Source organism: Episyrphus balteatus, chromosome 4 (genome assembly GCF_945859705.1).
Source record: "Episyrphus balteatus chromosome 4, idEpiBalt1.1, whole genome shotgun sequence".
NCBI classification, from domain to species: Eukaryota; Metazoa; Arthropoda; class Insecta; order Diptera; family Syrphidae; genus Episyrphus; species Episyrphus balteatus.
In genome coordinates, this window is record NC_079137.1 from 80087381 (window position 1) to 80115060 (window position 27680).

The 27680-nt window shown below is 32.9% G+C and overlaps 2 protein-coding genes across 2 annotated transcripts; one reads left to right on the top strand and one right to left on the bottom strand.

The window, feature by feature from the left end:
- Positions 1 to 3682: 3682 nt before the first annotated feature.
- Positions 3683 to 11902, bottom strand: LOC129918501 (ubiquitin-like-conjugating enzyme ATG3). Its single transcript, XM_055999091.1, has 5 exons — positions 11544 to 11902; positions 11246 to 11381; positions 10834 to 11156; positions 4028 to 4192; positions 3683 to 3963 (listed from the first exon to the last, which is right to left on the bottom strand). Exons 1-5 carry the CDS (start codon positions 11613 to 11615, stop codon positions 3685 to 3687), a joined length of 975 nt encoding a protein of 324 aa, XP_055855066.1. The 5' UTR covers positions 11616 to 11902; the 3' UTR covers positions 3683 to 3684.
- A 3366-nt stretch (positions 11903 to 15268) lies between these two features.
- On the top strand, positions 15269 to 26361 carry LOC129918499 (kelch-like protein diablo). Its single transcript, XM_055999089.1, has 6 exons — positions 15269 to 15633; positions 23832 to 25130; positions 25195 to 25316; positions 25377 to 25566; positions 25628 to 25815; positions 25875 to 26361. Exons 2-6 carry the CDS (start codon positions 23886 to 23888, stop codon positions 25897 to 25899), a joined length of 1770 nt encoding a protein of 589 aa, XP_055855064.1. The 5' UTR covers positions 15269 to 15633; positions 23832 to 23885; the 3' UTR covers positions 25900 to 26361.
- The last annotated feature ends 1319 nt before the right edge of the window (positions 26362 to 27680 follow it).

Here is a 27680-nt window from a genome sequence, read left to right on the forward strand (position 1 = left end):
TTGAAATCAAAAACAAAAACTTTGGTTGTTGGGAATTTTGTTATTTTCAAAGAAGAGAAGATTGATGGGATTTTTTTTGCTGGTTGCTATCAGGGAAAAATTGAAGTCACACACGGTTAAAGTCACTATACAATTCAATTCGTCGCCACCACACAGGAATATGAACTTGCTATTGGTAATGGGAAAACGAAATAAATGTCGAAGCTGAGTTGTTGGTTGGTTTTTTTTTGTGTTGAAAGTAGAAGAGCGAGAGACGAATGCTGTCGAGGGAGAGGAGAAAAAATTCTTGGTATATTTGAAATAAAATATGGCGGCTAAAATAGTGAATACTCTTTGCAGATCTTATATATATAATAATTTCTTGCTTATGTATTTGCTCGTATGTGGGACACACGACGAAGAGTGAAATCGCAGAAAAGGTATGAATATATGGGTGGGAGAGTGAGAGAGATGATATATATATGCAAATAAGTGATGCCAAAATACTCTTTTTTTGGAAGATATTGCGAGAGACATCTATGTGTTAAGATTAAGAGTAAAAATATGAGGTATTTAGTTAAAATAGGGTATGTTATGGGGACTTTTTTTGGTAGCCTGAAAAATATTTTTGTATGATGATTAAGAAATCGATATGTAGTAGGAAAGTGAAAAAGTTGCTTTTCCAATAAAGCCATAACTACAGCGAACTTGAAAAAGTGAAAAAAATCTGTTCTCTTTTTCGAACTCATTTCAAAATTCTATCTCCCATCTAATGAGAAACAAAAGATTTAAAATTCTTAAATGCTTAACTATATACACCACTTTTTGAAACAGTACAAAAGTGAAAATATTGTTTTTCTGGCTAGCGCAATTGTTTTGTGAAAAAGAGTATTCAAATTGCAAAAATGCGTTTGAAAATTTTCATTTTTGTACTTTTTCACTTTTTGAACCTGTGTAGTTAAGGCTTAACGATTTTGCCGGAATCGGCATATTTGAGCCAACACATCAATTGACCAAGTTTGGAAAGGTTTTACTGTTCATTATAGCCCCGTTCCATTGGAGGTGGTAGTTTACTCATGATTAGATTTTATACTTACTAGAATTAACACATGATCTTCTACTCGAGGAGATAGGAATGTGTAGTTGTAGTGTACTAGATTTCTACTCACGAGTAAACTGCCACCTCCAATGGAACAGCGCTTATGTTGATTTGGAACGCATGTTGAACGTGTTGATCAACCTAGTGTGGACCCAGCTTAACATTTCAACCGAATGTTTGGGAATCAGGGAAAAGTGATCTCTTATGGTTCTAATAATCTTATTGTTGGTTACATCATCATTAAAAAAACTGCATTGCTATTGCACTATTTTTTCAGAATCGGCAACAATACAAACTGACAGACTCAAATGCTTCCTATCTCAATAAATTTTTAAATAGAAAAGGTTGAAAAAAATTTAACGTTCTCGTCTTGTGAATGATGTATAGGTAATTAAACTGTTTTATACAAAATAAGAATACATATTTCCATTTTTAAACAAGCACAACAAATTAAAAAATAAAAACCGTTATAACTTAAGAACGAAGTAAAAACGAGAAAATTACCTCACAAGTTTTTCACATTTTCCATTTCACACACACATTTTCTGTTTCACATTTTCCATTCTTTTCAATGATTCATTTAATGTTACACTACACAATACCTAATTTAACGGATTTTTGTTCAAGTACAAAAAGTAAGGAGGAATTTGTATTCAAGTGTGACTGGCTTTTAGAAATGGATGGATGAATCCCACACCGATTGACATACATACATTCATAGTTAAGGTTCTTCAAACCTTACATACTAACAGATAGTAGGGCCGCTTATCACGAATTCCATTCGTATCGGAAAAAAAATCACAAAATCCGATCGTAGTGACGAGTTGTATGAAATTTTCCATTACGAACGGATTCCGTGATTGTTTTTTCGTGAATCGTAGCAAATTTCCGATACGAATAGAATTCGTGACAGGCCAGAGTAAGAGAATATTATTCTAGGTGTGATTTTTCTTAATTTAAAAAAATTAACTTTTGTAAAAATACCTAACCATTTTTTGGAGTTTTTGATTTCTCAAAAAAGGTTACCAAAATTTATTCAAAGACCACACGAATATTTAGGTGTAACTATTATGGCCATTTGATTTTAGAAAAAAGTACAAAAATTGTTTTTGAAATAAAAAAATAAGCTTTCTGCATCATTATTTTAATTTTTAAATGTTGCTATCTTATCATTTGTTTATCACAAAATGCTTCTGAAAATTTTCACTTTTTGCAAAAAGTGCCCGTTGTAGTTATACCTTCAAGCGACTATTGTTAGTTTTTTTTTCTGCACAATAATCAAATAAGGAATCTGACCATTTCAATTATTTTAAGTTTATTTAAAAATATCGTTTGCGGCTCAAAGAATTTTATTCAAAATGTATCAACAGACATTTCTTATCATCTGAATATGCATTCAAGACTTTAAAAGAAATTTAATTGTTTATTTTAACGGTGTCATGAATAAAATAAAACAAAATTTTTTTATTTGCATTGCAAACCTGGGTCCCTTTATTTTTCTTGAAAGGAACCACTATTTCAAAATTGTTTATTTTATGTTTTAATTTTATAATATATATGTAGATATATTTTTTATAATATATTTATTTGTTTTATAAAATAGAACTAATGAATAAATTGTTTTTTTCTTGTTGTTGCACTTATATAAAGATTTCTGTTTTTTTTTTTTCTTCTTGTTTGTTTTAGATTTGAATAAAAACATTTATGAATGTAATGTAAAATTTAAAATCGTTATGTTTACAATTGAAATTTATAATAATAAAATATTTTATTTTTTTAGTGTGCCTTAAGCTGACGCAGAAGAAAAAGAAAATTAAAATTGAATTATTATTATTTTTAATTATAACCTTACACTTATCCGAATAATGCAGCCTTAACTCTTGTTTTTCTTTCTCATTAATATCGTCTCGCTGGGAGAGAGGGGTGACTTTTTGTTTCGAAAGCAAGCAAATGCAAGCAAAAATATAGTTATGATGTGATACTAAGCCATTTCATAAATTCCATTGTTATCAGTTAATTACATTATCTAATCGTAATGGGAATTTGTATGATATTTTCCACAGCTAATGGATAATGGGAGACTCGACGACAAATAATTCCAATAACAATGGAATATGTGATAGGGATGATATTCTGATGGATTCATATTAACAAGACAAAATTTGAAGTGAAAGCGAATTAATAAAAAATTAGACAAAAAACCCGCAGCATTGTACTGAGTTGGGAAAAAACTACCATGATTGAAGAGTCTTAGAAATAGGGAGAACATCTAAATTTGGATTAAGGTCGGTAATTAAATAAGTATTTGATGAACTCATTGTTATAGCCCAAAACAAATGAATCGCAATTATTTCCAGCCAGCTGTAAACTCTTATAAACGTTGGTAATACATTGTTTTGAGCTTTACCTAGAGATATACCCACAAGCAATAGAGATATACCCACAAGCAATCGTGATGAAAGTGACTCCTATCCCAACCACTAAGTGCCTGGGGAATATTTTTTTTAAAGAACTTCCATCCTAAATAAAAAATTGAAACCCTCTTCTGTCAAAATACGTCTTTATCCAACTCAGTCATGCCATCTAATGTTTTTTTTTCTACGATTTTACATTGTGAAATTCTGTGTAAAGTCATACTCAATAGTTGGTATGACAGTTTGAACGAATTTAAGGAATATAATCAAATAAAGATGCACCCCCAATTGACCACCGCCTTCTTCGACAGTTTGAATAATCTTCTTCATGATATCAGCATGACGACAAGGATGTACAGAAGCCATATTCGGACCGGGCAAATGTGGATGGCTTTCCATGGTGACAGTCTTTTTGGCGTGATCTTGGCTAACATCTTCGTACATCTGTTCAACTGTTAGTGGTTTGCGGTTCTATTTTCAAAAAATATATATAAAAAAAGGATTATGAAAAATGATTCATGATTGTAGAGCTTACCTCATCATATCCAACTACCCAGAGACGTGGTGTCTGATAGTACTTGTCATAAGTAATGTGCAAATCATAAGTCCTTGTGTGTAAAACTGAGTCACCACCATCACCACTATCACGACCATCCGAAGTCGATGCTTTGGATGATTCGGGTTTTCTTGTAGCCACAGCCTAGTTAGTGAACAAAAAGTTTATAGTTTATTGAATCTAAAATTAAACCAAAACAGCAGTCTCTATAATAAGAACAATTCTTTAGCATTTTAATCAGTCACTTTTATTTTTAGCTTTAAAACTACAAAGGGGCTGAAGTTTTAAAATACAATATTTTTTGATACAATAGTCTAGTAAGCAGTATAGCCTTTCTGATCCAGGGCTAAGAATTAGTGTTCGTAACCCTGGACTAGAAAAGCTATTTATTCCTCCATCGCAAAATATTTGTTTTTAAATGTTTTAACAATCATTAGGCAGTTAGGAAACAAATTCAAAGAAACCCGAACCGCTCTTATGAGAGACTAGATTTCCTATCAGAAAGGTACCTACTTGGAAATTGTCTTGCTTTCAAATCTATTTCACAAGTGCTTCTATTTAAGAGAATGATTACAGCATATAATTTTCTTTTCCTTTTACTATATCACGTAGGATTGTCAATATCATCAGCATAAGCCAGAATTTCAATGAACTTTTGAAAAATTATGCATTTCATCATCATTAACCTATTTACGCTATTAAAGGTTAAAGGTAAGTATATCAATGATTGTGGTTTTTTTTTAAACCTGACCGACTATAAATTTTGGTCGGTCGTTGGCAGAGTTCTAAGCTATAATCCAAGGTTGAAGACAAAATTTTGTTTTGGGTGTTTAAAAGATTCATACCATTGTAGTTGTACAAATGGAGGATACTATGGCAAGTCTCCATTCGTTCACTCCATTCGTTCCACTCTTTTTTTAAATTTGAGCTCTGGCTCTGAGATATTTTTCTCTCCGAAACCATGAGGAACTATTGAAAAATTCCGAAAACATTTTTTTTCTTGTTATTAACTTATTACAAATAAGTTAATTTTTTGGAAAATCGATTTGTGTAGAATTTTTTCTTGTGGTAAAAGTAAAATAAAAAAAATTCATAAACATGTAAACAGATAAATTTTGTGACGAAACTTCTGCTCTCTTGCGGCGAGTTTTGAAGAAAGTGTTACGCCATCTGGTAAATCTTGACCTTGCGAACTCGAATATAAATTTCTGTTGAAGTCGGGTTAGTGGTTTAGAAGAAATTCAGAAATCAAAAATATAGTGCAGGTGGCCATGGCACAGAGGAATAGGTAGATGACTTCAGAGCCAGACACCGTGGGTTCGAACCCAGCGGTCGGCTCAGAAGTTTTTTCTAAATCGCCAGCTTAACTGAAGCCACCTGTGCGATAACATGAGACAATTGTCAACGATGTCTCCCCCTCTGTGCCACGTAGTTATGTGTTATATGTGTTTCTGTTGTTCTTTCTATTGTCTTTCTCTGTTGTATAAATGTATTGTGCTGTATCAGCCAAATGGACTAAGTTTCCGAAGCTGTAAGTGTGTCTAGTCCGAAGATTCATCTTCGGATTTGATTAATATGTAATATAATGTAATGTAAAAATATGGTTGTATCGGAGGTACCCTTAATAACGGTTCAAAAATAGTTTTTATTAAAAAAAAAAGGGTTTCACCTACTAAATTATACACAAAAATTTTAGTTAGAGCAGGTTTTTGAAATTTCAATCCGCCATTGGGGAAAACTGTTAACTATCAAGTTAAAAGAAAATCTCTGAAACGGTTAAGGCTTTAGCTCTAGGTAAATATCGACTGACAGATAGAATTCCGAGACCCACAATTTTGGCATTTTCTATCATCGTAATGTCTGATTGATATGTCGATTTTAATTTTTTTTTTAACAAAACCCTAAACTTGCCCTAAACACTCACTATATTTCTTGTACAGAAAAAAATCTATTCTATAATATCAGTGGTGTGGTATAGTTTCAAAATATCTTCAAGACGTTACACCAAGTTTGGAAACCCCCAGAAACCTGGATTTGGTTTCAAAAGAATGTGCCTGGGAGATGCAAGAGACATTTTCGTCACCACAATGAAAGAGGTTAGGTTAGGTTAGGACAACATTATTGTCACTTGTTTCTAAATGTTTTATTCTTTATTCTTAAAAAAACAAAATTTATGTTGATATCAACTTTCAGAGTATGAATTTTTAAGTTGTGTTTATAATTCTTTGTGTTGATAATGGCTGTGTTCCTTTGGGCTCAGCAAAGTACTCTTTAGTACTTCTAAATCCATTCAAAGTAATTTTTTCTATAGAAGAAATGGAGTTGAACACAACGAGAAGTACTTTGCAGTAGATACTTAAGACCAAAGGAACACAGCTAATATTGTTGCTGTTAAGCATTTTGCTATAAAATTAGGAAATACTCAAAAATACGCACTAAAATTTTAAACCTGTTTAAAATGATGCATATTTACGAATCTCGGCCCTAGCAAAGTAATCTGTCGGAGCGGAAATTCTCCGATTTCATACGAAATATGCTTCGAGGTGTTAATCCGACATGTATAAGAGCCCCCGCACACTACAAACTTTCTATCGGCCGACAGTTTAGTCGGTCTCTTAATCAGTATGAAAATGTATTAGAATGCGCACACTACACCGATTAAGTATCGGCCGATCAAAAAGTTTGTTTGATCGAAAAAAAAGTTACACAATTGCCTTCAAACTAAAATATTTCCTAGCGACCCAACTATTTAGTCGGCTGCCTGTGCGCACACTAGGAGCCCAACCCGACTAAACTATCGGCCGATATAAAGTTTGTAGTGTGCGGGGGCTCTAATCAGTATCAAAATGTATGAAAGTGCGCACACTACAACGATTAAGTATCGGCCGATCAAAAAGTTTGTTTGATCGAAAAAAAAGTTACACAATTGCCTTCAAACTAAAATATTTCCTAGCGACCCAACTATTTAGTCGGCTGCCTGTGCGCACACTAGGAGCCCAACCCGACTAAACTATCGGCCGATAGAAAGTCTGTAGTGTGCAGGGGTTCTTAACTGGCCGATTCGTTTGTAATCGGACTAAATCCGCTCTGACGAATTACCTAAGATGTTTCCAACTGACCCAATTGGAAAGTATTGAAGCTGAGTCTTGAACCGCTAGTTTTCTTACTATCAAGCCTAATTTCAAATACCGCAACGAACAATATTCTGGACAATGCACCAATAAATCAAAGATTGAAAAAAACTAAATCGGTCATATTAAGAGCGGGACATAATAAATCTGCATGTCACATTCCTCTCCATTTCATTTATTCATTGAAACTATAAAAGCTAGTAGGTACGTGCCATTTACTCATGTCCATAATTTGTATTTAATTTTAAACGTGCAAAAATTTGATGCAACGTAATACAATTGCTCGCAATTGAGAAGCAATTATACTTCATAAATTTAATGTAATTTCATTTGTGAAAGAAGAAGAAAAAATACAGTCTTTTTCGTTGACTAAACACAATCTTATCGCTTATTGTGCGCTAACTTATAGACTCTCTCAGCTAGAAAAAAAATTGAATTGCCCTTATAGTCTATTTAATAGACCCGAGCTCCAGAGCAAAAATAGAACAAATTCGTTCAAGACTTTTTATTGGCGATTATGATTCCTTGGCATACAAGAATACTCTAGCCAAAAGTGCTACTAAATCCGTTGGTGCATTTCTGAGAAAACGGCAACACTGGTCGGTTTTCAGTTTTTTTGATTTAACTCGAAAACCAAGCTTGACTTTGAAATGGTTCAAAGACACTTTTCATAGCAAATTAAATTTTCTGTCAAGTTAAGATGGTTACAAAATTTTTAAAATTATTTTTGACTAAAATTCTAACCTAAAATCAAAGAAAAAAAAGTTAAAAAATTGACAATTTTATTTTTTTTTACTAAATCAAGGGGCATTTTGTGTATGTAGCCGGGACGTCCAAACTTTGTACTAATGAAATAAAGTAGAGGTAAAATCCTTTGATAATATGCAATTTTTAATTTTTTTTCTCAAGAAACAACTTAAATGTACCTATTCAAAAAATAACACTTTTTCTAAATTTTTGACTTTTTTAGTTAAAAGCAAGTTTTTAAAACTCCATAAAATCGTATTAATTGGTAACTTTTAGACTTTTAAAGTAAGCATACTTCGAGGGATTGATTTAATATAAACTAAATATGACAAACAAAAAAATTTATTTGCATCCTTATGGCCTTTTGTGCAATTTTGTGTATGTGCATTTTTATAAATTCGGGTCGAATGGATGGACAGAGAGCCATTAGCTTTGGTCTATTGCATAGAAGAACATTTAATACCAACTCTTTTACTGTTTTCAATGGCCTGAAAAACAATTCTTGTAAAATCCGCGACCAACGAAAAGTTTCTCTTGAAAAACGAAAAAAATACTCTAATGAGTTTGAAACAAAATAGCTCAGGCAAATTAGTAAATCAAATTGCACTTTTCGCGGGACAAATTTTTTTCATGGAACGTGTTTAGGTGAATGTCCTTATCGTAAAAGTGAATTTTTTGGGATGATAAGATATCGTGAACAGTCGCCATCTTGGAAAAGAGGTCGGTGCCGTTTTTATTTTATAACTCCATTTTTACTCATTTAAACCAAAAATGTCCGAGGATAGACTTATTATCAATTAAATTATCTAAAAAATGATATACAAATGAATTCCATGAGTTAGTTAAATTCAATTTTATAGTCGGTCAAAGTCCGGGTTCTTCTCTCAAGGTTAAGACAATATGACATTTTTTAAAATATCTGAAGAACTTTTGATTTGTTTGGGATTTTCTAAAAGAATGAAATATAGCACTTTTAATTATCTATGAAATGAACCTTTTATTGTTTTTGTAACCATCACATTGTAGAAGCAACCAAACGTCGAAGTCATGATATACGATTTTTTAACTGAACATATTTGGAATTTCAATAGTTCAAATAAACAATCAAAAATTAAACACAATAGTCTCGAAAACATAACGGCTTACACACCTCATATCTTGAGTTATACTTATCGTAATGCTGAGATTGAGGTGTTCATGTTTAGGAAAAATGACAGGGCATCAGTTCTTATATTTAGAATTTTAAATAGTGTCACTTTAGCTTATTCACATTAATTGGAAAATTCACTTCATTTAAAACCTCGAAAACCATATAAAGGTTAACATTAAAGATTTCAAACTTTGAATTCAATATTTAGACGAATATAGTTAAAAAACTGTTTACTTATATTTTGGTTATACCTCCACTTCAAAAATTTGCTCGGTCTAATAGAAGAAAACTTGATATTTTCTCACTTTTGACTGGTAGAATGTGAACTTCGACGTTAGATAACTTATACATTATGTTGGTTACAGTAACGATAAAGGGCTCATTTCATAGATAATTAAAAGTGCTATAATTCATTTTTTAAGAAAATCCCAAACAAATCAAAAGTTCTTCAGCTATTTGAAAAAATGTCATATTGTCTTAACCTTGCGAGAAGAACCCGGACTTTGACCGACTATAAAATTGAATTTAACTAACTCACGGAATTCATTTGTATATCATTTTTTAGATAATTTAATTGATAATAAGTTTATCCTCGGACATTTTTGGTTTAAATGAGTAAAAATGGAGTTATAAAATAAAAACGGCACCGACCTCTTTTCCAAGATGGCGGCTGTTCCCGATATCTTATCATCCCAAAAAATTCAATTTTACGATAAGGACATTCACCTAAACACGTTTTATGAAAAAAATTTGTCCCGCGAAAAGTGCAATTTGATTTACTAATTTGCCTGAGCTATTTTGTTTCAAACTCATTAGAGTATTTTTTTCGTTTTTCAAGAGAAACTTTTCGTTGGTCGCGGATTTTACAAGAATTGTTTTTCAGGCCATTGAAAACAGTAAAAATGTTGGTATTAAATGTTCTTCTATGCAATAGACCAAAGCTAATGGCTCTCTGCCCATCCATTCGACCCGAATTTATAAAAATGCACATACACAAAATTGCACAAAAGGCCATAAGGATGCAAATAAATTTTTTTGTTTGTCATATTTAGTTTATATTAAATCAATCCCTCGAAGTATGCTTACTTTAAAAGTCTAAAAGTTACCAATTAATACGATTTTATGGAGTTTTAAAAACTTGCTTTTAACTAAAAAAGTCAAAAATTTAGAAAAAGTGCTAATTTTTGAATAGGTACATTTAAGTTGTTTCTTGAGAAAAAAAATTAAAAATTGCATATTATCAAAGGATTTTACCTCTACTTTATTTCATTAGTACAAAGTTTGGACGTCCCGGCTACATACACAAAATGCCCCTTGATTTAGTAAAAAAAAATAAAATTGTCAATTTTTTAACTTTTTTTTCTTTGATTTTAGGTTAGAATTTTAGTCAAAAATAATTTTAAAAATTTTTTAACCATCTTAACTTGACAGAAAATTTAATTTGCTATGAAAAGTGTCTTTGAACCATTTCAAAGTCAAGCTTGGTTTTCGAGTTAAATCAAAAAAACTGAAAACCGACCAGTGTTGCCGTTTTCTCAGAAATGCACCAACGGATTTAGTAGCACTTTTGGCTAGAGTATTCTTGTATGCCAAGGAATCATAATCGCCAATAAAAAGTCTTGAACGAATTTGTTCCATCCAAAAAGGTCTATTCAATAGACTATTATCATCGTTCGAGATCAAACTAATTGCTGTGCGCTTGGAGATGAGGTGCTCTGACTCATTCGTCATCCCCATAAAAAAAACTAAATACTTACTGGATCAACTAACTCCAACATTCCATTCTCTTCAAACTCTTCCATATCAATAGCCTCATCATCATCGTCGTCATCATCCTCATTCTGCTGCTGATTGATGTGCTCGTCCATATCTTGAACATCTTCATCGTCGTCATCCCTTCCACTCAATGTCATCTCGCACACTTTCTCATCCAACTCGGCGACTCCATCCTCATTCAGCTGATGTGTCTCCACCCAACCATCGCCACCCTCATTCTCAACCACAATCTCCTCGCCCACATATTCCATTTGCTTGCAACGTCGCGAACAAGCAACATTGCGAGTTATTAAGAATTGCTTATCTGCAATTCAAAATAAATACAAAACAAAAAAGTGCAATCGCATTTCTAAAAGAATAATGTCCAATTTGTTGGCAGATGATCAAACTCACCTTTGGGCAGATAAGGCTTTGCTTTGGACTCATCTCCGGCTGCCCATTGCCACGTAGGACAGTGGTGCACTAAATGCTCGCCAGCGGCAACAAATTCTTCTGGAGTCAAAACTCCTGTTTCCCTAAATTTGCTTTCCTATACAAAATAACAAAACAACAAACAATTGAATGAATGAATCATCTTTTTTCTTCGTTCATTGGCCAGAGTTTCAAATTGGAATTTTCGTCTTTTTTTGTGACAAGAGAATGTGGGAGAACTTTCACATTCACAAAAGAAATAGAAAAGTAGTTTTTTTACCTTGAGAACTGGAGTTAAATATTCAGCGACTCCTAAGGCCGTACCTTTGACGGTATTGATAACACTTTGCATTTTTTAACAAAAAGTTTTTTAATGCAACTTTTATTTTTTGTTAAAAGGTTAAAAAGTAATTTTTGTTGTTTATTATTTCCTTTTGTGGGTGAAAATCAACCAAGAAAAATGATGAACGTTTTTTGTCGCAATCTTGTTTACGGATGAAAAAAAAAATATACGCCAAATATATGAAACGTCTAGACAAATTTTGTCATCTTTTTTATTGTTGTCTCTCGTACTCTCGTCTTCGAAAAGTGGTTGACTCGCTTTTTTAGCTTTTGTCAACCACAAAAAGTGTCAAGTGAAACGTTGGCTCTCAGCTGTGAGGAAAAATGAAATAACAAATTTTTTTGTTGGAAGAAAAAAAAGGAAAGAAAACTAGACGAGTAAACAGGGATGTGACGGAGTTGATGTGTTTCAAAAAAAAATTAAAAGTTGAATAAAAATTTTTTGATCCAAAATATTTTAAATGTTTACTTTCAAGCCTAAAGTAAATTTTATCTCCACAATTTTTATCTCTAGACGTGTTAGCTAAAAGCCACGATAAATTAAATTTTAAAAACAAACGACTGAATGACAGTTTCATTTACCTATATAGGACCATTCCGCTATAATGCCGACTTTTCACGAGTCGATTTTGGCCTAACGATCGGGAAAAATTTTATTTCTCAAGGCTTAAAGCCTTAACTACATTGGCTCAAAAAGTGAAAATTTTCAAACGCGTTTTTGTATAGTTTTACGGGCTGGAAAATTAAAACAAATGTTGCATAAAGCTTATTTTTTGGCCTAAAAAAACAATTTGTATGCTCTTTTTCACAAAACAATTGCGCTAGCCAGAAAAAAAATATTTTCTTAGGTTTTATTTGGGCTTTAATGATCTTTATTTTTGGATGCAATTAATGAAACACTAATTCATCTTTTTGTTACCCTACGTTTCGCCGGTTTCTTTCCAGCTTCCTCAGGGGATTTTTTATTTGATTTTAGTGGTGAAAAATTAAATTTTAGTACATTTTTATTATTGTTGTTTGAATTTAAAATTTTTAAATAAATAATTTAATAAATGAACATGAAAAACTAAACAAAAACACTACAACAAAAACTTAGAGCTATTATCACAATTTCTTATCACAGACTTTAATTTATGGCAACACTATATATATACTATATATACACATATAGTGTTGCCATAAATTAAAGTCTGTGATAAGAAATTGTGATAATAGCTCTAAGTTTTTGTTGTAGTGTTTTTGTTTAGTTTTTCATGTTCATTTATTAAATTATTTATTTAAAAATTTTAAATTCAAACAACAATAATAAAAATGTACTAAAATTTAATTTTTCACCACTAAAATCAAATAAAAAATCCCCTGAGGAAGCTGGAAAGAAACCGGCGAAACGTAGGGTAACAAAAAGATGAATTAGTGTTTCATTAATTGCATCCAAAAATAAAGATCATTAAAGCCCAAATAAAACCTAAAAAATTTAAATTTCAATCATATGATCAAAAGTTCACATAAAATATTTTCACTTTTGTACTTTTTCACTTTTTTTTTCTGGCTAGCGCAATTGTTTTGTGAAAAAGAGTATAAAAATTGTTTATTAGACCAAAAAATAAGCTTTCTGCATCATTTGTTTTAATTTTGAGGGCCGAAAAACTATACAAAAATGCGTTTGAAAATTTTTACTTTTGTATACCTTTTCACTTTTGAGTTAAGGCTTCAAACAAATTTTTTCTCGGGACAAATTTTGTCTTGAATATTTTTCCAAGCAGTACGCAGTTCACGCGCAAAATATAAATATTTGAAGCCGCTGTAAAGAAAAAGTCTCCACTTAATCTTGCGTGGACAAATAATGTTCGAAGCATTGAATAATTACAAATAGAAGTGACACCGCAGATTACTCATGTGACTATAGGAGTATCGGAAGATAGATGAACTACATAGGGTTGCGCGTCAATTGTTGCTTTACAGAAGCAACAATTGCATTTGTAAAGCTTTATAGAACCAAAATTGTTTGTCGGGTTGTAGGCAAGAGGGATGATGAGTGAGGGGGGAAGATGCTCATGAAGGGAACTGAATTTTCTGAGGGCAGTACAGATCCATTGCTAAATTTTTCCTCTTTTTGACATTTGTTCCTAGAAAAATGTAAAAGTGGAACGTGATTGGGCACAACAGTGTGTAGCCACCGCATGTGATTTTTCAATCGATTGAAAAATCACTGTGTAGCCAGGCACATAGCTGACTATTTTGTGCATGGAAAATTTCGTTTCGCTTCAAATTCTCCCTACCGATGTACAAAAGCAATCTACCTTTCAAAATTGGAAATAATTTTTGGTTCAATGAAAATAGCTGTGTTTTATTTTCCTCGTGATCCGGATCAGATCATTGATTTATTTGCGATACTGAAAAAGTAGTTCAAAGCAGCTTTAAGTACTAAAAAGTAGATAAATATTTCCAAAGGAACGCAGCTACAATAACAAAACAAAATCCTTCTTTTGTTGTAAAGCTAATAAAAACAATGATCTGATCCGGATCACGAGGAAAACAAAACACAGCTAATGATAACCAAGTGCCGGGCTACACGGTGATTTTTCAATCGATTGAAAAATCACATGCGGGGGCTACGTGATTTGGAACGTGATTGGGCACAACACTAGGTGTTTTTTTTATTACCACCGGGCTTAACTGGTTAAAAAAAACGCCTCGGGGCTTAGCGAGAAAAATTGGCAGCACTGCATACTAAATGTTCCGAAATCAGCTGACACAAAAAAATATAAAGTTATCATTTTTTTCGCTTTTGGGTTTTCTTGTGTGTTTTTGAAAAAAAATAGTTTAACTAATCATTAAATAAATATTTAAAATAATAATTGTCATTCCAAACATCAGTTTTGATGTTTTTAAACAAATTCTAAACAATTTACGAACAAGTTAATTTGGTAGCACAGATTTAAATCTGTTGAAAAAGTTAAGCCCAGAGAATTCTCCGTGCTAAGCAACTAAGCCCAAGGGGCTAAAGTGTTGTTGCATTTAACATGTAAATTGCTTAGTCCCGACTGCGTTTTTTTTGTCCAGTTAAGACCGGTGGTAATAAAAAACACACCTATTGTGTAGCCAGGCCTCAATTCACACAACATTTGTATGTTTCAAATTCATTGACCTATTATATATGGACTGCTAGTCGTTTGACTTTTCCATACAAAAATTAAAAAAAAAAATGATTCCACATCTTTCTAGCTCTACTAGCGGTATAACCTTAGACGGCGAAAAGAGGAAACTTTTAGTGAATGACATCTGTCGTTAAAAGGTAGTGCTTTCTCTGTTTTTCTATATTTGTTCCTTTCGCACTTCATCAAAAATGTTGCACTTATTCTCCGCTTTTTTTTAGGGCGCTAGTATCGCGAAGAAACAAGTGGAACCAACCTGAATATGCTTCTAGCAGTCCATATATATTAAGTCAATGTTCAAATTAATCACTTTCACTTGAGTAGAGTCTTGGTATAAACACGACCTTAAAACAATTCATATATAAAAAATAAATTCCCTACCATTTGAACACACCCCTTTACCCAAAATGACAAACACTTCTACCAACATTCCCCCACCAAAAAACTCGAGCAACCATTTTTATTCATTGTAGAAAAAATAGAAAAACTTTCCACAAAAAACCAGCACAAAAGTAGCCAGCCATATCTACCAACCATCAGCACACAAAAAGTCAACAACAAGAGAGAGAAAAAAAAAATATAAAATCGACAACGAAGGCGAGTGAGACGAGAACGAGAGAAAATTTTCATTTTCTAATTTTTTCGTGAGAAAATTTTATTTTTTTTTGAAAAAATTCGTGTGAAAAATATCAGCAAATAGATGAAATACATTTCAAATCGATAAATTCCATATTATTAAAAAGGAATTTGACAAAAAAGAATGCAAATAAATGCCGCCGTTTTAAGAAAGTGGAGTGTTTGTCGACGCTGTTGAAAATTCACTGCAATTGGTTTTCGTGTTTTGGCTCCTCCGTGGATAAAAGAACCACAAAGGTTTGTTTAAAAAATTTCATAATTTGTTTAATTTAATGTGTATTTTAGTGAATTTTAATTATTTCAAGTGAAAATGTCGATGGGAATTGTGAAAATTTTGCATTGAAAAGCAGCTGGCTTTGTGTGTGTGTGTGTGTGTAATTCTTTCATCTATACTGACTGACTACGTGCGCCCTTCCGCCCCCGACCCCCTTTTCACACAGCAAAAGTCCCTTGAATTTCGGGCGTAACACCCCGTGTTTTTTTTTGTGTGTCATGTTGTTTCTATTTTTCTTCCATTTACATTTCGATCCCCGTCTCCACTCCTCTCCAAAGCATTTATACTATTTTTAGGTAAGAAAATATTGGGCAATAATAATTCTGGGAATGGAATTTGTAGATACGACAAAAATATAACTTTGAGGGTTTTTGGATTGATTTATTGTATGTCTTTTTTTCTCCCAAGATCTTTTCTGAATTCTCCATTCATCATCAACTCCAGTATACGATGAGTGGAGAAGAAGAAGAACAAAGGTCGTGGTGCAAACTTGGAGAGAGAAAAAGTTGAGTCGTCTTTCTTTTCTTTCTGGCAAAGAAATTAATTGAAAAGTTGGTAAACCATGAAAGAAATAAGACCCACAGGGAAGTTCTACCTCCTCCCCTCGTCATCCTTCAACCAAACCAATGAGTGTCTTTTAATCACGTTTGCTAGTATTTGCAGGGCCGCCACTGGGTTGTTTTGGCGCCCGCGTGCCAGAGCCCAAAATGCCGCCCTACGTTTTATGAGGGAATATCAAATCCAATTACAACTTAATCTTTTTCAAACCCAATCCCAATTTTATCTTTTTTAAGAATCAAAACCAACAAAATAAGCAATAATGCATTATTCTTTTTTACAAAATTAATTTACATTTATTTGAAATAAATTAATAACATAAAAATAAATTCTACAGGGTGTCCCAAAAGTAATGGATCAAACGAAATATGCTGCTAGGTCAACTTTAGGGCTCTCAGAATTTGGTAACTTGTTCATCCCAAATCCTTACGGTTTTCGATTTAATGCAGTTTTTGTGAAATTTCGAAAAATCCCGACTTTGCAACAGTATTTTGCTTCCTCCGCTCATAATTGATTTTTGTTTTTCACAATTCTTTCACTAAAACATTGCCTAATAATAAGAAATAATTAATTAATCAAAATATTTTTCATTTCATATGCCATTTTGCTGCAAATTAATTAACAGTTCCATGTTTTATAAAAACTCAATTTCTTTCTTTTATTTCAGAGCAACACCCTGAAAAAAATTCGTATGATGTGGCACTGATTTATTATTTTGAAAACTTGTTGTGTTGTTGCAGTTTTCAAAAATGTATAAAAGTTTCCAAAGTTGAAGTTAGAACTGAAGATATTACAATTTAAAAGCAACAAAACAGGGCTTTTCACAGAAAAATAACAAAGAAAAATAAACACATTTTCTCGACTGTTTATTTCTTTTTGAACAAAAGCCTCGATTTTTGTTTGTTATTTTGCTCTGAAAACGTCTGTTTTTTTGCATTCAAATTGTAATATCTTTCTTTCTAATTTCAACTTTGGAAATTTGTATACATTTTTGAAAACTGCAATAACACGGCAAGTTTTCAAAATAATAAACCAGTGCCACACCATACAAATTTTTTTCAGGGTGTTGCTCTGAAATAAAAGAAAGAAATTGAGTTTTTATAAAACATGGAACTGTAAATTAATTTGCAGCAAAATGGCGTATGAAATGAAAAATATTTTGATTAATTAATTATTTCTTATTATTAGGCAATGTTTTAGTGAAAGAATTGTGAAAAACAAAAATCAATTATGAGCGGAGGAAGCAAAATACTGTTGCAAAGTCGGGATTTTTCAAAATTTCACAAAAATTGCATTAAATCGAAAACCGTAAGGATTTGGGGTGAACAAGTTACCAAATTCTGAGAGCCCTAAAGGTGGCCTATCAGCATATTTCGTTTGATCCATTACTTTTGGGACACCCTGTATATGTATTATAGCTAATGTGTTAATAAATATAGATTTTATATTGAATATTGCAAAAAATATTAATAATAATTATTACAGAAATGTTCATACATTATTAAATAATTTTGGTTTTCATTCCAACATTCTTAAATGGTTACAATCGTATTTATGTGATCGTATCCAATACGTCCATTTAAATAATGTAAATTCCCATCCTATCAATGTTTCTTCCGGCGTCCCTCAAGGAAGCCACCTAGGTCCTTTACTATTTTTAATTCTTATTAATGATATTCCCTCTCTCTAAAAAAACTTTTATTTGCCAACGACTTAAAAATCTACTGTCAAATAAAGTCGTATTCCGATTGTATACTTCTTCAAGAAGATCTTGATGCGTGGTGTAAAAAACAAACAACTTTTTCTCAATGTGTCTAAGTGCCAAGTTATGTCTTATTATCGTTCCCAGTCCCCTGTTTTATGAGTATAAAATTGGTAATACACCTCTGATCAGAATCACTGAAAAGAAGGATCTCGGGGTCATAGGTATTTGATCAAAAACTAAGCTTTGACCTTCACATTGACTACATTGTAGCTAAAGGGAATGTTAGGTTTCATATCGAGGAACACCAAAGAGTTCACCGATTCGTATACCCTCAAATCCCTTTTCAATTCCTTTGTTCGATTCGTTTTAGAATACTGCTCTGTTATTTGGAGCCCATTTTATAAAAATGCCTCAGAAAGGCTTGAACATATATACAAAAACGTTTTACAAGACTTGTGATGTATCGTTTACATTGGAACATTCGAATGCCCTTGTATGAAACTCGTTGTCAACTTATTGGCCTAATAAAGCTTCCGGTTTGTCGTAATTTTTTTTGTGTTATTTTTGTAAGGGACATATTAAATAAAAATATAAACTGTCCTTATTTGGTATCATTGATAAAGATTTATGCTTCTTCAAGGTATCTTCGATCCAGATGCTTATTCTTTTAACCTTTCCATAGATTTAATTATATCCAAAATGAGCCTTTTACTAGATGTTTACGAGAACTAATGCTATTTCTAACGATGTCGATTTCTTTAGCTTACAATAGAAATATATTTAAAAAACAGCTATTATTTATTTTAAGTAACCTGAGTGGTAACTAATTTATCTAGTAATTTTAATTAAATATGTATAAAATGCATATCTGTTTGATGAAATAATAATAAATAAATAAACATATAATGCATTCGCATTATTTTATGCTATGCTAGTAGAATTGAACCCTTCTCACTTTAATAGAAACAAAGTCTTCTATGATTTGCTTGGAATCGAACCGTTCTTAGATTCTAAATTAGTGAATCTTTGTTGGCACATAGTGGACCCTAAATAATTTTTTATTTATTAATTAATTATTAATTTATCTAAAAGATTAACACACATTTGAGTATTGATTGTTGGATTTTGCATCATTTTGCTCAAAGCATTTATGTTGTTCAAAATATCAAACCAAATTACTACCGAGCAAATAAATTTATAGGTTTGAATGTTTAATGCAAGCGAATGAGCCTTATGTGATGTTGTGGAATCCTATTCCGAAGAATTACTCTCCGAGATTTCCAAAAAGCATCAAATATTTTTTCGAGATTGTACCGTAATGGGTGGCCTGCATCTATTTTTGTAGACCATTGCGTAGCGCTTAAAGCTTTCAATTTAATATCTGGCACATGTTGTAAGATTATGGATCATCTCTTTGTGGAAGCCGAAAAGAACACATACATTTCTTGAATGACATTAAGAAAATTTATAGTTTCGTGCGAAATATTTGCAGCATCATGAACTACTAAATTTAAGCTATGTTTTAGAGCCGGTATGAGCGCTCATAAAGCTATGAGCGCTTGGTGAATACTTTACTTAGAGACACAAAACTTTTTTTTTTTCCTTTTATCTGGGCCTTTGTCGGTGATTTTCTCAACTGTGTATTTTTGCTGTTCTTTTTCATCAATAAAATAAGCAATGTTGAACAAAATATACAGATTTTTAGTAGATTGTGTGTGAGCACTACGTAGTGATGAAAATGTTAACACGTTAAATTATTTTAAAGAAAACAATTGTTTTTTTTCCGTAGACTTGGAGCGTGCTCTATAAATTGAGTTAAATCGATCTCTTAATTTTCCGCCCCTAAACGGTTGGCGCCTTTGTGCGCCGCACATTTCGCACATATGGTAGCGGCGGCCCTGCAGTAGTTGCTACACATAATGATGAATAATTGAGGGAACAAAATTGTGTATTGTGGGCGCACCACACACATCCGTTGCAAGTTGATTATGAGAGACAGGTGTTCGGGCGGAAGGCGTTTTTTGTTGTTGTTAATTTACCATCGCGTATTTAAGCCTCTAAACAAATGGTCATCAAAAAGTGTTGTTACACAAAACAAACAACGTAAATTGTTAGGTACAATACCTTCCTTTTCTGTCATGGATACTCTCCACTTTTGCTTGTAACAACTTTTTTTGATAAATTCATCAGTTTGACCTTTGTTTACATTGAAAATGAGTGTTAAATGAATGGTGTACAGAGCCACCAAGTTTTGTAGGTTGTAGGCTGGAAGGTAAAGTAGATAGGTTATCCTCAAGGTTTTTGTTTCAAAATTTATTTATTTTTTTTTTCTTTCATTTTTTGTTTGAGTTATTGACCTATCTTTAAGGATTGTTATTTTTTTTTTGTGTGTTTTTTTTTTCTGAGCCATGCGTACACAAAAGCATAATTTGTCTTTTATAATTTCTGCGTTGTTTTGTTTTTCGTTTGTGTACCTACATATATCTTTGCCATATCAATTATACTACGACGAGAGAAAAGCATTCAAGGACATTTTGATTGTTATTTGGATCTATGTACTACCTACGCAGGTATCTAGATGTAATAAATTGCACGACTGGGGTCGCACGTACTTGCTCTTATGCTTAAAGTAACTATAATGTTAAAGCTTTTTATTCAAGAAATTTAAAATTCGATATTTTGAAGAAATTTCATAAGTAGTATAAAAAAATTAAATCTGTTTTTATAATTAATAAAACTCCGTTTTAAAATATCTTAAAAAAAAAAACAAATATGCCATTTTATTTCTCGTATAAAAAGGTATTTTTAGAAAAAAAATTTTGAAAATTGTAGGAGCCGTTTTTTAAAAAAATAATTTTTTATATATAAAATTTTTTTAACATTTTTCAAAAAAAAAGTTGGTATGCCATTTTGAAGAAATAATTAATTTACACATAAAAACTAAATTTCAAAATTTTTCATTGATCCGTTTTCAAAAAATTGATTTTTCAAAAAAAAATTTTGAAATATTTTTTAAAAAACCAAAAATGCGTTTTTTGAAAATTTTCTAAAATTTTAATATTATCTTAACTAACACACTTTTGTATAAAAATTTTCATTTAAATCGGGTTAATTTTGTACGAGATATTCAGAAACGAAAAAAACCGTTCTATGACAGGTACCGTTAATAACGGTACAAAAAATATTTTTTTTATTTAAAAAGTTGGCCCTTATGTGTAGTATTACACACAAAAATTTTAATCAAAATCGTTAGAGCCGTTTTTGAAAAAAATTAACTTTTCTATTTCCGTTATATGGCAGGTACCGTTAGTTTTGGTCATAAAAAAAAAATTTCAATTTCCCCTCTAGGGAATCACCAAAAACTGCTAACTACCAAGTTTGAAGAAAATCACTTCACTCGTTTAGGCTGCAGCTCCAGATAGAGACAGACGGACAGACAGACAGACAGACAGACAGACAGACAGACAGACAGAATTGCCGGACCCACTTTTTTGGCATTCTCCATCATCGTAATGTCATGTAAAATTGTTATCTCGAGTTCGATTTTTTTTACGAATCCTAAACTTGCCCTATAGTACCTATATCGCAAGTAAAAAAATGTTAACCTACATACACTTTTTTTTTTGTTCGTGTTATTTTGGGAAAAATGGGTTGTTGTTTTAAGTTAATTAAGAAGTAATTAGTGTCTGATTTGCAAGAAAGATGCATATCGCTGTTTGGACGTTGAGAAGATAGGAGGTATTGTCTGGTGTAATGACAAAAAACACAAAAACATGGAGTTAATCCTTTGTTTAAAGGTACCGTTTTTTTTTATTAGAGTTGATTAGAGTTAAACTGATGTTTTTTACTGGCCTAGTTTTTGTCCCTTTTGAATATCGGAATATTCCTTTAATACACTACTTTTTGAGTTGGCAGGGCTTACCTTTATTTTGATAATTAGCTCACTTTGAGTAATAAAAAAATGACTATGAGGGAATTACTTTCCTAACTGTTCCCATGGAAACCTTTACTTCTAAAAAGAAATGTCATTTAATTTGTTTTTTTTTGTCCTGTCTTTTGAGCATTGATAAAGCTAACATTAATAATTCCAGGTTAAAAAGTCTCTGGTGTAGAATTGACAAAGCTTTGAAGAGGGTAATTTCCATGCAAAACCGCATTTCACTTAAGCGTTCGAATCTTGCAAACTATTTAAACGCACGGGCATGAAAACAGAGAATGAGATTCTATCTTTTACTTGCTTAATAGCATCAGAGCTGAGTTAGGTACCTCAAGGTCGCACTCAAAATTCTCTTCCAGCCAGCTTGAACTCCAGCAAACCATATTCAATTTCTAAAAAAAAACTGAAACCCATACAATTGCCCTCAATCTGAGCAATGATTCCAAAATGATGTTTTCCATTTTTCTCATTCCTCTTATCAGGTAGGAATGTGGTGGCGAGACCGTTTCTCGTCTTTAATTATTGATTTATGCACAGTACATACAGTATTGTGAAAGTTTCTTTCCCAGTCCAACTCTTCGCGTCAGTTCATTGTCTTCTTTCATTATATCCTCTCGTTTAGCTAAAACAAATGGCTAGAAAATTTCCTAAAGTCATAACTCCAACGACCCTTTAGCTTTTCAATTGCTGGAATTATGCTTGGAGACGAGTTCTATTTTTATCTTCGTTATAGCCTTTTAAAGTGAAAATAGTTGATATCAAACTCACAAAACTTGTATTGTTCATTGAGTCTATGAATTTTTCACTCACGACAGTTACTATTACTCCTTCAAAATTTGTTATGAGGGATGTCCTTTTACACAGGCATTGTTTTGCCAAGCTCTACACATTATTTTGTTTGGGTTTTATAGAAAGTGGGCTTTTTCTTTTCGATAGAATTTATACACAATTGCTAATGCTATTTTATTTAGTTCAACTAAGAATATATAAAATAATTTGATTTCATAACTTCTAGAGGAGTGTTTTTTTCAAGTTAGTCATAAAAGGCTGATCCTTTCCTGGCTCGCTTACTAAATTTAATGCCAATGTGACATAATCGGTAATTCTATGGAAGGGTTATGGTTGTTTTTTGTTTGACTTTTTAGTAAGTTAAGTCGGCAGAAACCCTTCCATGGAATTACCCATATGTAAGACCCAGATAAGAGTTACTCTGACGTTAAAATTCAGATAAGCGAGTTCATGTGCCTGATTATCGCTTATGATAGCTACATCGTCTGAATTATTGAGTTTACGAATTTTGCATGCTCCTTTAATTTTCAGTATCCAGTATTTTGATAGGATGGGTGAAGTATTGCTCTAAATTTTCATTTGGCAGTTGATTGTAAATAGCCTTTTCCAATATTAAATATGTATTTCATAATCACTTAGTTATTTTTCTATATTTTGAGTTTTTTCAAGACAGGTATAGAATACAGTTTTCGAATTATTCGCTTTTAAGTATATTGGTACAATCGAGCGTTCTCCATTAAACCAAATTAAATGCTGCCGATACTAGATTGTATCGAGCACACTCGATTGTATCAACTTACTTGCTAGGGCCTCAGCTATGAGACTTTCAAAGAAAAAACTCTTTTTCCTATAACAAATCCTTGGCCCCTATTTAAATAATTATAATTTGCTAAGAGTGGAATAAAATATAAATTTTGTCCAGTCCATGGCTAAAAGTTCAAATTTTCCTCCATTGATACGATCGACTGCACTTATATCGCTTGTTTCTTAACTAATTTAATTGAAATATCTTGAAAATATATTTTTAATTATCCTTATGAATTTAAAGATCTCTTCTCCAAAATACTTACTTTTATTATCAAAAAGTTACTTTTCATTTGAAACTCTTCATTATGGATTTAACCTCAAGCAAAAAATTTAAATTTAATCTCAACGTTTTTTTATAATTTCAGATAGACGCTGTGTGGGGCTGGGCTTCTGCCCCGCTGCGTTTGGCGGCAAACAGAATGGGCGATCCACTATTGGGGGATCGGCCGCCGTCGCCGGCGCGTCTATCGCACACCTCAGAGAAGCATCCCAAGGTGACACTGTCGGAGTTGAATCTCCTACGGCGTCACCGTGAGTTGTGCGATGTTGTGTTGAATGTAGGCGGGCGCAAAATCTTTGCCCATCGAGTGATCCTGTCCGCATGCAGCCCCTACTTCCGGGCCATGTTTACAGGTGAGCTGGAGGAGTCACGACAAACCGAAGTCACTATACGCGACATCGATGAAAATGCCATGGAACTTTTAATTGATTTTTGTTATACGGCACACATCATTGTCGAGGAATCCAATGTCCAAACACTGCTGCCAGCAGCTTGTCTCTTGCAACTCGTCGAGATCCAGGACATTTGTTGTGAGTTTCTCAAAAGGCAATTGGATCCGACAAATTGCTTGGGCATACGAGCATTTGCCGATACACATTCGTGCCGGGAACTGCTACGCATTGCTGACAAATTCACACAGCACAACTTCCAAGAGGTTATGGAGAGTGAGGAGTTCCTGTTGTTGCCCGTCGGCCAGCTGGTCGATATAATTTGCAGCGATGAGCTGAATGTTCGATCCGAGGAGCAAGTCTTCAATGCAGTGATGTCCTGGTTGAAGTACAATGTGGCCGATCGAAGACAACATTTAGCTCAGGTCCTCCAACACGTCCGATTGCCCCTATTAAGTCCCAAATTCCTTGTTGGCACTGTGGGCTCTGATCTGCTAGTTCGATCCGATGAAGCCTGCCGAGACTTGGTCGATGAGGCCAAAAATTATTTATTGCTTCCACAAGAACGTCCATTGATGCAGGGTCCACGTACTCGTCCGCGAAAGCCAACACGTCGCGGTGAGGTTCTCTTCGCCGTGGGTGGATGGTGTTCGGGCGATGCTATCGCATCGGTGGAACGTTTCGATCCCCAGACAAATGACTGGAAGATGGTGGCGCCCATGAGCAAGCGTCGCTGTGGCGTTGGAGTCGCAGTTTTGAATGATTTACTTTATGCTGTTGGTGGTCACGATGGCCAGAGCTATTTGAACAGCATCGAGAGGTATGATCCTCAGACAAACCAATGGTCCTGCGATGTAGCACCGACTACATCATGCCGCACAAGTGTGGGTGTGGCAGTCCTTGATGGATTTCTGTATGCCGTTGGCGGACAAGATGGGGTGCAATGTTTGAACCATGTTGAAAGATATGATCCCAAAGAAAATAAATGGTCAAAGGTGAGAAGAAGATTTTGGAATGTTTTGAGTTGATTGTTAATGGATTGGTTTTTTTTTTATTTAGGTGGCTCCAATGACAACTCGAAGACTCGGAGTTGCTGTAGCCGTTCTTGGAGGCTATTTGTATGCTATCGGTGGCTCAGATGGACAGTGCCCACTCAACACTGTCGAACGTTATGATCCTAGGTTTGTTTTTAAACATTAATATAATGAGAGGCTTAAATTAATTTGATTAATAAAATTTAGACAAAATAAATGGTGTGCCGTTAATCCAATGTCAACGCGGCGAAAACACTTAGGCTGTGCTGTATTCAACAATTACATTTATGCCGTTGGCGGACGCGATGATTGCATGGAACTATCATCTGCCGAACGCTATAATCCACATACAAATACCTGGAGTCCAATTGTTGCTATGACATCTAGACGAAGTGGAGTAAGTTTAACAAATCTTTTGTTCTAAAAGAAGACTTTTATAATTTTGTTTGTTCTAAAAGGTTGGTCTAGCTGTAGTTAATGGACAACTATACGCTGTTGGTGGCTTTGATGGGTCAGCGTATTTGAAAACAATTGAGGTTTATGATCCTGAGACCAACCAATGGCGCCTATGTGGCTGCATGAATTATCGTCGTTTGGGTGGCGGCGTTGGCGTCATGAGAGCTCCACAGACTGAAAATTACATGTGGTATGTTAGAAAACTCAAAATAACCTGATTTTGTTTATTAATTTTGTTTTTTTTTTCAGGATTCGCAAAGACTCCGTAGTTTAAATGCTACTCCATCTCCATTTAATAATTAATAAATTAAAAGAAATAATAAAAACAAAAAATTCCAAAATCAAAAAACAAAACAAAAGCATTACACACATTATAATCAATCATCATTTTTTTGATGAATAAATTCTAAAATAATACAACGCAAATGAAAACCGCCAAAACTGGAGAAATATATTGGTCTGCCACGTGTGTCTCCTTCAAGAAGAAAAAACAAAATAAAAACAAACAAAAAACAGAAGAAACACTCCTCCCCGCCCCCTAATTCTCCATTTAGTTGTATCTTTCTCCTCTTTTTTGTTCTAAGTTTGTATTCTTATTACCTAGTTTGTAATGCATTATATAGTTTATAGTTAAATAAAAAGAATAATAAAGAGAGAAATAGAAAGAATCGAGAAAAGAACCGAAAAGAGTAACATCTAAAAGGACAACAAACAACAAAAAAAAAAAAAAAAAGAAGACGAATTAATAATAAAAAATAAACTTTATAAAATAAGAGCACCAATAAATTTATGACCTGCAATCAATGAAGAATTTTTTCTGTTACTCAAGGAAAACCTATTTTTTTTGAAAAAAAGGCTTTCTTCAAATTTATCTATTTAAACTTTAATATATATTTGTAATTCTTTTTTTTTATTATTAAATAATATATATATTATTGTGAACTCATATGTATTTTGTTGGAAATTACTACTACAACTTTTTTTTTTTTTGTTTTTCTATTATTTTTTTTGCTGAATACGGAATACAATTTACTATAGTTGGAAATTGATGTAAATAAAAATTAAATAATAAAAAAAGTTAAAAATTTACTAGACATTAGGTTTAATTTGTAAAATAAAAAGAAATAAAAAGAAAGGTAGGCCTAAAAACTCCTGGTACAAGCAAATGCAAAAACACCAGCATTCAATTGGCCTCAGAAACGGAACAATACAAAACCGGGAGGCTTGCCGCCGATTTCTGAGGTCAACCCGGCGAACCCCACAGGCGGATCACTAGTGTGAAGCAGTAACGTGGGAAGGTTATGATCCCCTCGACATCGAGATCATAACAGCGCCGAGAAAAAAAGGAAGAAGAAGAATTAGGTTTAATTTGTATGTTTTTTCTTTTTCTTCGTAAGAATAAAAATCATTAGTGGGTGTTATTTCTTACAGTGAGAAGTAATTACTGAGAAAGAGGTAATTAAAAGGGATTAAGATTTGCTTAACCTAATAAGAAGCGTCATGAACGAGATTCTCGGTCTGAAATAGGCTAAAATTTTTAGAAATACCTATCTTTGTTTGAACAACATAACTCACCTTAAAATTTTTATAAATATTGCAATCTTTTAAGTCGAACTGGGAGGTTTAGGTTAATAAAATTGAATTATTTTTTTTTCTGACCTATTCTATACATTCTATACATGATAATAAGTATTTTTGAATGAAGAATCCAGAGAGACTAAAAACAAGTCAATCCGACCAAACCCTTTTAATGATCAGGGGCCCTATTCTGTAAAACGATTATCGTTAAAACTATTTCTTTTTCGTTGAAATGCGACTACGTATTACGATAATCGTTTTACTTCAACGATACTCGTTAATCTTTACGACTGCCATTTACCTATCGTTTAACTTTCGTTTTCGTTCAGCTGTCACAATATTATTGCGTTTGCTGGTAGAATTCATGTGAGTCTAAAAAAAAATATTTTTTTCGGTCTAGTTTGGCCAAACGACTTTCTTGTTTTACATAATCGCTCTTTGTCGTGACTATCGTTTACTTCAGTATCGTTGACTTGC